The sequence below is a fragment of the Myotis brandtii genome, unplaced genomic scaffold, assembly GCF_000412655.1.
Source record: "Myotis brandtii unplaced genomic scaffold, ASM41265v1 scaffold6, whole genome shotgun sequence".
Classification (NCBI taxonomy): domain Eukaryota; kingdom Metazoa; phylum Chordata; class Mammalia; order Chiroptera; family Vespertilionidae; genus Myotis; species Myotis brandtii.
The window spans coordinates 3,288,828-3,303,044 of NW_005370271.1; the positions used below are offsets into that span (position 1 = coordinate 3,288,828).

Below are 14,217 nucleotides of genomic sequence, written 5' to 3' on the forward strand. Positions count from 1 at the left end.
ATTCTCTCTCATCATTGATGTTTCTCTCTCTCCCACCCACTTCCTCTCTGAAATCAATAAGAATATAAAAACAACAAAAGCCCGGCCAGCATGGCTCAGAGGTTAAGTGTCAACCCATGAACTAGGACAGTGATGGCGAACCTTTTGAGCTCGGCATGTCAGCATTTTGAAAAACCCTAACTTAACTCTGGTGCCGTGTCACATATAGAAATTTTTTGATATTTGCAACCACAGTAAAACAAAGACATATTTTTGATATTTATTTTATATATTTAAATGCCATTTAACAGAAAAATCAACCAAAAAAAATGAGTTCGGCGTGTCATAGGTTCGCCATCACTGTTCTAGAATGACCCAGGCAGCGTTGTCTCCTGGAGAAACAATGCCCTGAGCTGGAGAATGGACAGGAAGCCACCAGGACAAGTGTGACGGGGGCAGGTGACCCTCAGCCCAGAGGGATGTGGGCAAGAGGCACGGGGTGAACGTTTCCTTCCTGAAGGATGTGTTGTGCTCATTTTCGGCATGAACCACAGGGTCAGATTATTCATGTTCTTCTTTCGCTTTAATTAAGAACAAAACACCCCACCTGTGTCAGTGGCATTCCAGGGAGGCATTTATTTCTGACTTTCCCAGGTGTGGTTCCGCAGAGGCGTCAACTCTCACAACCCCCGTGGCACCAGCTGGATCGAGATGGTTGGAGAGATGACTATGGTGGACGTGGGGCTCAACGACCAGGTGTGCGCGTGGTTCCGGGCCTTGCTTCCTGGGGGCGGGTCTCAGTATGGGGGCTCCTGATGCTTCCTTCCCACATCTCTTCCTGGTGCCCCCATGGGTGGGGGGGCAGCACCTCCACACTCTCCCAGCCTTTGTCCCAGAGCCCCCGCCTGCCTTGGGTCACCACCACCCCCGCAGGACCCCCAGAGCAGGGACAGTGAGCACAGATCTGGGGGAGAGACATGCATCCCGGAGACGGGAGGACTTCGGTTGAGAAATATTTGGGGGAAATCAGACCACCAGGGAAGGATGGAGCCGATCTTCCCGACTTTCTAGATGCAGGGTCTCTTCAACGTCACCCGTGTAGTTCGCACAGCGGAGCCTCCTCCTCTTAAATAACGAGGTCTGGCGATTTTTAAGACTCGACATGTGAAGGTGACATGTGCCCCCTGTTGCACTGTGATGGAAGCTCCTCCCAGGGGTGCTGGCCCTCCTCCCACCCGCCCCAGTGAGCTGTGTGCACAGCGGTCAGGGGCGAGGCAGGCGCCAGCAGGTGCACATAGGGATGGAGCATGAGGCCAGCCCGCCTGGCGGAGGCCCGGGAGCCCTCCCAGCAAAGCCTCCTGGGCCAAGGCTCTGCCAAGCCTGGCTGGGGTCCGTCAAATTTAGGCTCGAAATGGTTGTTCCCTGGACCCCTCCCCTGGGCCCTTCGGCTGCCCAGCACCCCTTCCTCGGCGCCCAGAGGCAGAGGGGAGGAGCGTCCTGGCACCTTTCCCCTGGAAAACGAGGCCAGGATCAAGGAGGTTATTTTACTTAAAGACCAGGACCACCCTCTGTGTTCACTGGGAACAGCTTCCCTCCCACCAGAGACACAATGAGGACATGGGTGGACTTCATGTCCCAGCCCAGCACCCACCAGCACCACCACCTACTCTGGCCCTGGGTCTGCCTGAAGGTCAAGGAGCCGCACAGGCCCCTGCTTCTCCTGAGCTTGGTGCCGAGCCCTCACCCAGCTTCCTGAATTTTACCTCTGCACCCCGCCCATGGCCATGCCATCCACCTTCCACCCCCAACACACGTGCACACACACACCCCACTGCATGTACAGACTCCTCCACCCCATCCTCCTCCCACACCCCCAAAGGGAGGAGAGCCCCCAGGTCTGCCCTGGCTCCCCACCCAGCAGCACCTCCGTTCCAGGTCTGGGGCATCGGCTACGAGGACTGGGCCGTGTACTTCCGGCAGGGCATCACCCCGAGCGAGCTCAGTGGGAAGATGTGGAAGGCCATTGTCGCCAGTCGTGTGTGTGACCGGTCGCACTCCGGCAGCTCCTCAAGTCTCCTCAGGTGATCCCAGGGGCGCGGGGCATGGAGGAATCGGGTGGGGAAGGGCTGCCCGTGGCCTCGGTGGGCAGTGCCTGGAGGATGCCGCCGCCCAGCCTCTCAACAGGGCGCTGAGCCTCATCTCGGGCAGGAAAAACGGCAGCCTGTGGGTCTCCCCTTCCTGTGCCTGGTGTTGAGGCTGGTCCCGAGGGTGGGAGGTGACAGGGGAGCGAGGCTGGGATGCCTGTCCCTATTGGAGCCTCAGATTGTCCCTGAGCAGAACTGGCCGGTTGGTTCTGGCATCTCAAGGTCAGGGGGGAAAAGGCCTCTTTGCAGGTGGGTGCTCAGGGATGAGGATGGACGGTCTCTCTCCTCTGGAGCTGGGGCTTCAGCCTGGGGCGTGCCCCAGACTCTTTGGGGGCTTGTTCCCTGGGTGTTTTCCAGGCCCCGCCCCCAGAGCATCTGTTTCTATAGATACGGGCACCCGAGATTTTGTTTCTTGCTCCGGCCCCAGGTGTGCTACTGCCTCAGTTCTGGGGCCGCACACTGAGGTCCTTGGTTCTAGAGGGTGTGGGTGAGTCCCAGCTCTGCCCACCGGCGCTTAGAGTGCAGGCAGGTGATTTAGCATCGGCTCCGCTCCACAGGGGCGTGCCCACAGTGCTTACCTGCCTGTCGTGCGGCACATGGAACCTCACACGGTGCTCCTCAGCCTGCCAGGTTCCTGTCTGCAGCCTGGACCCTCCCACAGCCTGGTGGTCATTGCACCACCAGCTGAGAGGGCCGGGAGGCCAGCCAGGCAGGGTTTCCCCCCACTTACCGGAAGTTTCCATCTCAGCTGGTGGTTCTCACGCTGAGCAGCACATTGGAATCAGCTGAGAAGCTTCTGAAACTACTGATGCCAAAAATCTGCCTGACCTTGCAGTCGGCAGTGGCTTCTTAAATACAACAAAAGCACAAGAAACAAAAGGAAAGATAGATTGGACTTCATCAAAATAAAAAGTTTTATGCACCAAAGCACACTATCAAGAGAGTGAAAAGATAATTCAATGGGAGAAAGTATTTGCAAAGCATATATTTGACAAGGGCCTAGTATCTAGAATACACATCAAGAACTCTTACAGCGTGACAAGGACAAACAACCCAATTTTAACATGTTAAGCACCAGGTCAGTCACCAGTGACTGACACTATACTTCCGTCCGGAAGACAAAACAGGCTGGGCGCTTAACATGTTAAAAGGGCAATGACTTGAATGCATTTCTGCAAAGTAGATACGTGAATGACCGGTGAGCGCAGGGAAAGATGCTAGGTGTCATCAGTCATTGGGGAAATGCAAGTCAGGGCCCAGGTGAGATACCACTGCACACCCACCAGAACAGCTGTGATCCAAAAGAAAGACAGTAAAAGTGTTGAGATGTGGAGGAATTAGAACTCTGTACACAGCTGGCAGGAATTAAGCTTTGGGAAGCAGTCTGGCAGTTCCTCTGGAAGTTAAAGATAGAGTCACCTTGTGACCGAGCAGTTTCGCTCCTAGACAGGTACCTGAGAGAATTGAAAACAGGTGCTCACACAAAACATGTGTGCGAATGTTTGTAGAAGAAGGACTCACTACTGCCAGAAGGTGGAAACAACCCAAATGTCCATCATTGGGTGAATGGATAAGTAAAACGGGGTCTAGCCATAAAGTAGAACATCACTCAGCAATAAAAAGGAATGAAGTACCACCCTGGCTGGTGTTTCTCAGTGCTTAGAGTGTCGGCCCGAGCACCTAAGGCTCCAGGGTTCCATTCCCAGTCAAGAGCACATACCTGGATTGCAGATTCTATCCACAGCCCTGGTCAGGACATGTGAGGAAAGCAACCAATTGATGTGTCTTTCTCACATTGATGTTTCTCTCTGTTTCTCTTCCCCTTCCTTCCTTCCACTCTCTCTAAAAATCAATGGGAAAAATATCTTCAGGTGAGGACTAACTAACTAACTAAATAAATAAAAAGGAATGGCCTGCCCAGTGTGGCTCAGTGGTTGAGCGTCGACCTATGAACCAGGAGGTCAAGGTTTGATTCCTTGCAGGCTCAGTCCCCAGTGTGGAGCATGCAGGAGACAGCCGATCAATGATTTTCTCTCTCATCATTGATGTTTCTATCTCTCCCTTCCTCTCTAAAATCAATAAAAATATCTGTATATATAAAAGGCTAATATGCTAAGTGTCCAACTGTCCGGGTAACAACATCACATAGCAATGCCCGGCTTCCTCTCCCTAGTGACTAGCCTCCTTGCAGTTTCTTCAGCCCAGAAACACGACTTGCTTTATAGCCAGGGGTAAACATTTCACACTGTAACCAAATGTCTGTGAAGTGTTTTCACATGCCTCATCTCATTTGATCCTCACAGAAGTCCTGGAGTAAGTAGATAGGAGACTCGGTGGAATCCTATTTTCTTTTCATTAGCCGGGAAACGGAGATTTAGAAAGCTTAGAAACTTGACCCGACTGAAAAAAAGTAAGAAATGGTGGACATTGACAATGACTTCAGGTTTTCTCACTGCGCAGAATGTAAGTAAACACTGCTGCAGTTAAATATTTCACCCTTTGTTCTCCCTGTGTGATCTATAATAATAATCTGCTTTGTGTTGATATTTACTGCTGTGTTGCTGACAATTACCTGAAAGAGAAGTTGGGGTGCTTCACTGTGGAAAAAGTTTAGCTAAATCAGAAAGCAGGTCTAATTAAGCAAGTGTATCTCTATATATAAAAGGCTAAGTTGACTCACGCATGTGCTATACATATAAAGCTCTTGCTGGCGCCAATCGCACACATGTGTTTCGATCTGTCATTGTTGATCGGGAATTTGGTTGACACTTCTATTATAGAGAAAGGGCGAATAGAGTTATTAAAATATTTCTTCTAATTAATTTCCTTTCAATGTGCACAAATTTGTGCACCGGGCCACTAGTATTAAAAATAAATAAATAAAAAGAAACGAAGTACTGCCACCAGCCACAACATGGGTGAACCTTGACATCATTATACTAAGTCAAAGAAGCCAGTCCCAAAAGGTTGCATTTTGTATGATGTTATTTACATGAAGTATCCAGAATAGGCAAATCCATAGAGACAGAAAGCACCTTAGTGGTTGCCAGGAAGCTGGGCAAGAGGAGGATGAAGAGTGACTCAGTGGTACAGTGTTTCCATTTGGAGTGATGAGAAGGTTCTGGAACTGGGTTGTGGTGATGGTGGCACAACATTATGAATATACTTATGCCACTGCATTGCATGATTTAAAATGGTAAACTTTACATCACACGTATTTTGCCACAAAAAAAAAAAGATATTAGATCTCCACGTCCAGGAATATTGATCTGATGGGTGTGGATACGGCCTGGGTGCCGGGACTGTGCACAGAGCCCAGCTCCCTGCGTTGCAGAGAAGCTGTGACTTGCCCGGGGGTCACACAGGTTCTCGGTGGTGGAGCAGGTGAGCAGCACATGTTCCTCCCTCCAGGGAGTCACAGCTCTGCCCCCTTCGTCCCCAGCGCTGGCTGTTTCTTTGGTGACGAGGTGAGGGTCAGTGGCGATTCCTGCGCACCGAGCGACACGGATGCCTCCTCGGAAGCTGAGAGACCAGGGCCTGAGCAGCCTGTCCCTGCAGAGTCTCCGGAAAGTCCCGGCAACTCCAAGGGCAGCTCGGCGTCAGGCCCAGGCACCACCAAGACCACAGAGCATGCCTTGGAGGGTGCCAGCCCAGCTGATCAGACCCCGGGGCCTGAGCCTCGCCCTGGCCCGGCCTCCACCCCTGCAGAGCTGCCCTGGACCAGTATCGACCTGAAGGAGCCCAAGAAAGCGCCCAGCCACTCCGCTGAGACCACCGGCCTCTCCTCGCTGGAGATGCTCCCACTGGGCTTGGAGGAGCCCTACTGCGCTGACGACCACCCGCTGTGGGTCTGGGTGTCAGGAGGAGGCTGTGCCGTGGAGGCCCACACTGTGCTCAAGTGGTTCACCGCCCAGTCGGGTAAGAGGGTGCTGCCCTGTGCTTGCCATTCTAGGCTGGACTGGGGGACATCAGGGAGAAGGGTGAGGGGAGGGCTCGTGGGCATTTTAGGGAGATCATAGCTCTCTAGCAAGAAAGGGCTGATTTAAAAACAAAACCCTGGCCTGCTGCACAGCTGTGGGCATGCCAGACACCTGGCCCTGAGGCTCTGGCCGGCCGCAGGCCTGTCTTCCTCCATGCAGACACTGTCCCTGTCCATCACGCCGGCCCAGACCGCCGCCTGGCGGAAGCAGATCTTCCAGCAGCTGACGGAAAGGACCAAGCGGGAGCTGGAGAACTTCCGACATTACGAACAGGCCGTGGAGCAGGTGGGCGGGCGCCGGGACAGTTTCTCAGCCGGCATTTACTGAGTGTCTATGTATACCGGCCCCAAGGTGAGGTGGGAGAAACAGACAGACGGATGCCTGCATCCCTCTGCCCATCTCTCTCGGATGGGAAGCCTGCCCTTCTCCTTGTAGATTCCAGAATGAAAAACAAGTTCGTTCCTTTACTCATCCACCCCAAAGGCCTCCGTCAGGCCCCACTGTGATGCGGGCCCAGCGTCGACCCTGGGACCAGAGACCACAGCAGTCTCAGCGGGTGGTGGGGTGGGAATCACACTGTCCTCTCCCTGCAGGAGGGGTCCCCACGTGCCCGATGGTGCAGTGTTTTATTGAGAACTGAGGACAAGATTGAGGGTAGTCTCGGGCCCCTCAGGGCGAGCCCAGCCCCTAGAGGTGGAAATTACATGAAGGACTCAGCGGGGTTCATGCAGAGGACCCGGCTGTGTCTCGAATGGTGGTGCAGAAGCATCTCCCGGTGGCCAAGCGGCCACCCGGCAGGCGGGTGGGTGTGCGCAGGCTGTGCCCCTGGCTCACTCTGTGACGTTGGGCCAGACACAGACTCTCCCCAGGCCTCCGTTTCCCCACCCAGAACAAGGGGTGACTGTGGCCCCACAGGCTGTTCTGTGCAGCTGACACTGGCTTGCGGCCTGGCCCCTATTGGGGTCTGATAGTGTCCCTTGTCTGGGAGCGCTGGGCGGGAGTCCCCTGTGAGGTGGAGAAGGGACTGGGGCCAGGGTAGCCCTGGGGCGCTGGGAACTGGGCACACGCAGGGCCCAAGTCGGGGGCCCGGGGGCCCGCCTGTGACGGTCCCTCGCCTCCGGGGCCTGTGCTGCAGTCCGTGTGGGTGAAGACGGGGGCCCTGCAGTGGTGGTGCGACTGGAAGCCCCACAAGTGGGTGGACGTCCGCATGGCCTTGGAGCAGTTCACGGGGCATGACGGGGCCCGGGACAGCATCCTCTTCATCTACTACGTGGTCCACGAGGAGAAGAAGGTGCAAGGGAGGGGAAGGCGGGAGGGGTGCGGGTGCCGGGGGAGGCGGGTGCAGGAACAGGCCTGGGACGGTGGCCCCGAGGTGCCCAGCCCAGGACAGCGTCTGGCACCTACAAAGCCCCAGCCCCTATGACAGAGTCCCCGTCAGTGGCGGGAAGGCGGGAGGGGTGCGGGTGCCGGGGGAGGCGGGTGCAGGAACAGGCCTGGGACGGTGGCCCCGAGGTGCCCAGCCCAGGACAGCGTCTGGCACCTACAAAGCCCCAGCCCCTATGACAGAGTCCCCGTCAGTGGCGGGCAGGTGTTGGTGGCCCGCAGAGCCGTCTCTAGGTCTGACGCTGACAGGCTCCCGTGTTTCATGAGAAGTCAGGCTCACAGAGATAAAGCCACCCCTCCCCCAGGGCTGGGTCTGAACCAGTCAGTCTCACCTTGCCACCAAAGGTGAAACCCGGCATCTGCTCACGAGCTGGGCTTCCATGCTGGGACTCCCAGAGCCACCAGGGTCCCAAGGACTGGCTCTGTGGAAAGGGGGCCACCCAGGCCGGCCCTGTCCATCCGGGTGACAGCCTCGCCGTCGCCCTCTGTGCGCAGTACCTGCACGTGTTTCTCAATGAGGTGACGACGCTGGTCCCCGTGCTCAATGAGGACAAGCACTCCTTCGCCCTGTACACCCCCGAGAGGACCCGGCAGAGGTGGCCCGTGCGTCTGGCTACTGCCACCGAGCAGGACATGAATGACTGGGTGAGTGGGCAGTGGCCCCACAGGCCAGGGGTCAAAGGGCAGCAGACTCAGGGCAGCCCAGCCTTGGCCTGCTGCCCGTCCCCTTCCCAGTGGTGACTGCCATCTGCCCACGCCAGCTGGCCCTGCTCAACCTGTCCTGCTGTGAGAGCCGGAGGGTCCTTGGCCGTCCCTCCCTGCAGGCCATCTGGTCCATCACCTGCAAGGGCGACATCTTCGTGAGTGAGCCCAGCGCGGACCTGGAGGCCCCTGAGCATCCGCTGCCCTGCGACCAGATGTGAGTCCACCCTGGCCTGGCCACTCCCGCCCCGCAGCCAGCGTTGAGGCTCCACAAGGAGGCGCCCCAGCAGGACACACGGCCTTGCTTCCTGCCGCCAGCCACACGGCCAGCTGGTTCTCAGGCCCGAGTCTGCCTGGGCCTGTGCGAAGACCCTTCCCCGGGGGCATCAGGGCGGGTCACCCCGCTGAACAGTTTCTGTGTCAGAGTGAGGGGATGGCTCTGCAGGTGGCATTTAAACCAGGAGGAGGAACAAGGCCACCCACTGGGGGCACTGTGATAGTCTGGGGCACCCACCCTTTTGGTGAGGACATGGTGCTCCCGATTCTGTCCCCAAAAGGTCACCCAGAGCCAGGGAGGACCAGGGAGACACGCGAGTAGGAGGCCCTGCCCAGGAGAGGAGTGGCCGTGTCTGGCTGCCCTTTGGTGATCCCCTCTCATCTGAAAGAGTCAGATCCCCTCTGTGCCAGTGGCGGGGCCTTGGCCACAGGAGGTTGACCCAGGTGGCAGCCGCACCCTGCACTCTGCCCCCAAGAGGGTCTCACCGTCAGGGCAGCAGTGTAGGCGTCGCAGGCTCGCGTGGCTCATCCAGCCGATGGGACGACACTGCTCCCTGCCTACACTCTTGTCCCAGGCCCCAGGGCTCCAGCGGGGAGGCTGGAAGGCCCTGCTGGGTCGCTTCTCCACCCTCTCTCCCCTCCTCCCAGGTTCTGGCGGCAGATGGGCGGCCACCTGCGGGTGGTGGAGGCCAGCAGCCGGGGCGTGGTGTGGGGCATTGGCTACGACGGCACAGCCTGGGTGTACACAGGTGGCTACGGAGGAGGCTGCTTCCAAGGTGAGGGTGAGGGTGAGGGTGAGGGTGAGGGTGGCCCGCCCCCGAGGCTGGCAAGCCTGGCTCCCGCCCTGCACAGCCTTCCTAGCAGTTCCCTCTAATCCCTCTGGCTCCCTGGCCCCACGCCAGAGCCGCCGTCCCGGTGTTGACACTCAGTTGGCAACCAGGTGACAGGTGACCTTCAGCACTGCCAGCCTCTGCAGAGGACAATCCTGGGCCAACCCGGGGGCATGACAGCCCGGAGACCAGGCCCCGCCTCCCATGTGCCTTCCCGGCCTCGAAGGCTCTAGGAAGGCAGCCACCGAGGCCCCCCCCATGCCCAAGCCCTCATTTCATAGACGAGCCTCAGGCACATGGGGCAGCCCAGCACCTGGGTCCCCTGATTCCCAGGCCCAGGTTCGAGCTCCTCGTTAGGTGGGTTGTGCCTCGGGCTGGGAGCCCCTTGCGCTCCCCCAGCTCTGGGAGGCAGGGGGCTCTTTCTCCTCCTGGGAAGGGGAGCAGAAACAAGGCCGGAACGGGACACACCATGCCCACGCCCCGCGCCAGGGTGGGGGGGCTGATGCTGTAGAGCTGGGTGTCCACTGAGACCACGGGCCACACCTCTCACAGAACTAACAGCATCCATGCTGGTGAGGGAGGCAGTGCCTTGGTCCCCGTTTCACCAATGAGGAAATTGTGGCTCCTGGAGGTTATTGAGTGTTAGCAGGGGGTGAGCTGGTTGGGTCTCTCACCTGCCCAGTCCAGGTAAGTGGGATGGTGAGGAGTAAGAGGTGCAGCCAGAACAGAGTGTGAGGCGGCGGAGCTGGCGGGGGTGTGGATGGGTGCCTAGCGGGTTCTTCTCACCAAGGTTACGCAAACCCAGAACAATCAGAGAGACCCCGCGGGCCGGGCCCTGCCAGATAAGCTCAGCAGGCCTGTGAGCCCCTCTCGGCTGACCTTCAGCCTGACCTCCCCGCCCAGTCTCGGGCCTTTGGGGCCCAGCAGGCAGGTGCAGCCCACGGCCTGGCAGCCTCCTCTCCCCCCAGGCCTGGCCAGCAGCACCGGTAACATCTACCCACAGTCAGATGTGAAGTGCGTCTACATCTATGAGAACCAGCGCTGGAACCCCGTCACGGGCTACACCAGCAGGTGAGCACGCAGCGTGGATGCTGCACCAGCTGCTGGGGGGCTTCCAGGTGCGACCGGCCCAGGCCACAGTCTGACGAAACGGGGCAGCCACGGCCAAGGTGGTGATGCAGCGTGAGAGCTGGAGTCCGGGCTGTTGGCCTCAAAGAGGCTTTTCTTCTTGAGTCTTTAAATGAAAGGAAGACTTAACAACCTACTTGAGAGGTACAACATACATGAAATGCACAAAACGTAAATGTACATACAATGAGCTACAGGTCGATCTGTCTGCATGTAGACGGGTTCATCCATAAATAGGGGTAGACAGAGAGGGGGGCTTCCCGCCCTCACGGTGGCCACAGCCCTCAGTGGATTGCAGGCCAGGCCCCCTCATGATGTGGGGTCACCTCAGTTATGGTCCCAGACCTGGGGCAGTTCACCCCTTCGGAGGTGCAGTGGTCCCAGTGTGTGTCTGTCACTGGCCAGTGTCTGGGTGGGACAGGCTGTTCTTGCCTCTCCAGTCACACACAGACACACACACACACCCACCTTGTCTTGCCGCAGGGGTCTGCCCACTGACCGGTACATGTGGAGCGACGCCACGGGGCTGCAGGAGTGCACCAAGGCGGGCACGAAGCCCCCATCCCTTCAGTGGAGCTGGGTGAGTTCCAGCAGTGGGGCGGGCAGGGGTTGGAGTGGAAGGTCGGCCTGCACTGACCCACCCCTTCCCCAGGTTTCTGACTGGTCCGTGGACTTCAGCGTTCCTGGGGGTACTGACCAAGAGGGGTGGCAGTATGCCAGTGACTTCCCTTCGTAAGCATATCTCTCTCTCTCTCTCTCTCTCTCTCTCTCTCTCTCTCTCTCTGCATGGGGAGGCCTCAGGGGCTGCCCTGAGCAGCAGGACTGGGGGTGTGGCCCAGCCGGACCTCCTCCCTAGCAGCGGCCCCACCACCCTGCCAGGCAGAGCCCTACCCTCTGCCCCCCACCCCCCAAGCACCTGGGCATCGCTGAGGAGCAGACCCTGTGTGCCTGCCTCAGCTGCCAGCAGGGTTTGGAGAGATGTGGAGGGGCCCAGATGGGCCCAGGGAGATGCCTTGGCTCCTTCGACACCTGGTTGTGTCTCTGCCCAGCAGGGTGTGGGAGGGCCAGCTGGGGGCCTGGTTCACCAGCTGAGGGGTCTAGGGAGCTTTGGGCCAGGCAAGAGGCCAAGTGTCAGAGGCGGGCAGGACAAGGAGAAGCGGCTGACAAGCCCGCTGGGCTGGGGTCCCAGGCCTTCAGGGAACACAAGTCATAGGTTCGAGTGGAAGACGGAACTGGAGAGCCCAGCCAGGGCCCGAGCCATGTGAGCCGACCAAGGAGGTGACAGGTGTCAGAGGCCTCGGGCCCTTGGCTTGACTGTTCCCAGGAGGGCTCTGGTTGGGCCTGGGGTGGCGAGGGGCAGAGCTCCCTTAGCTAGAACCCCCTGGTCAGGCAGCTACCATGTCCTGGCCCTGGGAGACCCCAGCCAGGCAGGAGGTGTCTGAAGGAGGAGCATCGTGTCCTGTGATACCTGCTCCCTCTGAGCCCACTCCACAGCTCACAGGCTCCGAGCCCTGTACCGATGGAGAGAGTGTGTGTGTGCGTGTGTGCGCAGCGTCACTTTCCCCGAAGTGGTCTCGATTTCAGCTTCTTCTTCCTCTTGCAGCTCATATCACGGGTACAAAACCATGAGGGATTTTGTCAGGAGGAGGTGCTGGGCCAGGTAAAGACTGAGCACAAGGTAGCTGGGGGTGTGGCCTGGCCCCTCGTCCTGGTCCCTTCCAGGCCAGACCCCCCCCCCCTCCTCCAACCTCAGTACCCTGGAAGGAACAGGGAGGCCACGGGGAGGGGAAACAGAATCAAAGTAAATGTCAGCCCAGGAAGTGCCCGCGGCTCCCAACGCTCTTATTTCTGGAGAGTTTGCTTTCAAGAACAAATAAGAGAAATGTCATTGGCAGCCTCTGCTTGTAGGCAGGACAGGAGGCCTGGCTGGGGGAGGGAGCGGCTGGGGCAGGAGTGTGGGGCCACCCATCCAGGAAGGGGTGCCCACCCAGGTGCAGGGGTGGGTGGGGTGTCCTGCCCTCCCCAGGCTCCCACGGAGGCTTCCTCCTGAGCCTCCGGGTGCCCAGGGCAGGCGGCCTGGGGCTGGCAGCAGCATCTGGGTGCCCAGGTGCCCAGGGTTGTGCCCTCTCCACTTACAGAAAGTGCAAGCTGGTGACCAGCGGGCCCTGGCTGGAAGTGCCCCCCATCGCCCTCAGGGATGTGTCCATCATCCCCGAGAGCCCGGGCGCCGACGAGAGTGGACACAGCATCGCACTCTGGGCCGTCAGTGACAAGGGGGACGTGCTGTGCCGCCTGGGTGTGTCCGAGCTCAACCCTGCGGTGAGCACCCCAGTCCTTGCCTCTGGGGAGCACCAGCCTGCCCACCTGTGGTCACTCGTGGGGTTCTGACAGATTGTTCCAGAAATAGGACTCTTGCTGAGGAGTCGGGCTAGGTGTGGCCCGCCCAGGGGTCGCCAGGCTCTGTGGGCAGTTGGAACCGAGGATGAGGTTGGCGTGAGGAGCCCCCAGCTCCTGGACCCGGGGCTGGGGTGGCAGAGGCTGGGCCAGGCAGCCCTCAGTGTCTCCTCACTCGGTCTCCAGGGCGCCTCCTGGCTGCACGTGGGCACCGACCAGCCCTTCGCCTCAGTCTCCATCGGGGGCTGCTGCCAGGTGTGGGCCGTGGCGAGGGACGGCTCTGCCTTCTACAGGGGCTCCGTGTCCCCCTCCAAGCCGGCTGGTGAGTGCCGCCTGTCCTGGAGGGGATGGGGCTGTCAGCGAGGCTGCAGGCCGACGGCCCCTGGCTGCCCCTTAACTCAGCAAGCCCGTGGTGAAAGCAGCCTGCGGACCAGCTGCTGGGCACAGCCAGGATCCCGAGGCCACGCCCCTTCCCTGCAGCTGCTCTGCACCGTCCTGGCCTCCTGCCAGGGCAGCTGGTGGTGGGCGCTTTTGGGTGCCTTGCAGGTCCTGCCCACCAGGGGACAGGCCTGTTGGGACGCTCCTGGGGTGGCCCCGCTCGGCCCACTCCACAGTGGCCACTCCCCGGAGGGCAGCCTAAGCCGGCGTGTTCTTGACTGGATGTCTGGACAGTGTCTGGCATGGGGGAGGGTGGCACTGGAATGGACGGATGAAGAGGTGGTGGCTGGTGCGTCGTGCCCTCCACATGGGGCTGAGGGCCTTGGGTTTGCATAGCAGCTGCAGGGCTGGCTCTTGCCCACATGCCGGGCTGGGCACCATGTGTCCCTGTGTGAGACCGGCCCCTCCAGCCCCACCATCTGGAACCTGCCCCGGCCTCTTTTGGGCCTTGAGAGAGACCAGGGTGTTGGAGGTCAGCAGGGCATGGCACCCACCCACCCTGGGAGCTGCAGAGGAGACCACGGGCCCCCAGGCGCCTGGGTCACAGGTTCGGTGCTTCCCAGGCGCCTCCAAGTCCTACCTCCCTTGGCAGGTGACTGCTGGTACCACATCCCATCTCCTGCCAAGCAGAGGCTGAAGCAGGTGTCTGTGGGCCAGACGTCCGTGTACGCCGTGGATGACAATGGCAAGTTGTTCCTGGTCCCCAGTGGCCACCAGGGGGGTTGGGGTTCTCTGAGCACCCCGATGGGATGAGACCCTCACCAGCCCCCAGGTACCTGACACAAGACCTATGTCAGCCACCAGGAGAGACCCGAGGTCGGCCTCCACACAGGTCCCTCCCCCATGTTCCCCAGGGGGGGACCCAGCCTCCCCCCGGTGGTCAGCCCTGCCTGGCCGAGGGCACGGTGCCAGGGCCTGGGTGACGCTGCGTAGCAGGGCCTGTGACCTGCGAGCCCTGCGACA

The 14,217-nt window shown here is 59.4% G+C and overlaps 1 protein-coding gene across 3 annotated transcripts in view; it reads left to right on the plus strand.

The window, feature by feature from the left end:
- TECPR1 (tectonin beta-propeller repeat containing 1) overlaps positions 1 to 14,217 on the plus strand; it is a 28,271-nt gene that overhangs the window by 12,319 nt on the left and 1,735 nt on the right. For all 3 annotated transcript variants that reach the window (XM_005879409.1, XM_005879408.1, XM_005879410.1), the window contains exons 8-22: positions 634 to 735; positions 1,915 to 2,060; positions 5,566 to 6,041; positions 6,243 to 6,388; positions 7,239 to 7,394; positions 7,982 to 8,131; positions 8,248 to 8,405; positions 9,113 to 9,240; positions 10,263 to 10,365; positions 10,906 to 11,002; positions 11,075 to 11,154; positions 12,026 to 12,082; positions 12,561 to 12,741; positions 13,003 to 13,138; positions 13,847 to 13,939. In XM_005879409.1, the coding sequence (XP_005879471.1) occupies positions 634 to 735; positions 1,915 to 2,060; positions 5,566 to 6,041; positions 6,243 to 6,388; positions 7,239 to 7,394; positions 7,982 to 8,131; positions 8,248 to 8,405; positions 9,113 to 9,240; positions 10,263 to 10,365; positions 10,906 to 11,002; positions 11,075 to 11,154; positions 12,026 to 12,082; positions 12,561 to 12,741; positions 13,003 to 13,138; positions 13,847 to 13,939 (2,209 nt within the window). The remainder of the gene's footprint in view (positions 1 to 633; positions 736 to 1,914; positions 2,061 to 5,565; positions 6,042 to 6,242; positions 6,389 to 7,238; positions 7,395 to 7,981; positions 8,132 to 8,247; positions 8,406 to 9,112; positions 9,241 to 10,262; positions 10,366 to 10,905; positions 11,003 to 11,074; positions 11,155 to 12,025; positions 12,083 to 12,560; positions 12,742 to 13,002; positions 13,139 to 13,846; positions 13,940 to 14,217) is intronic.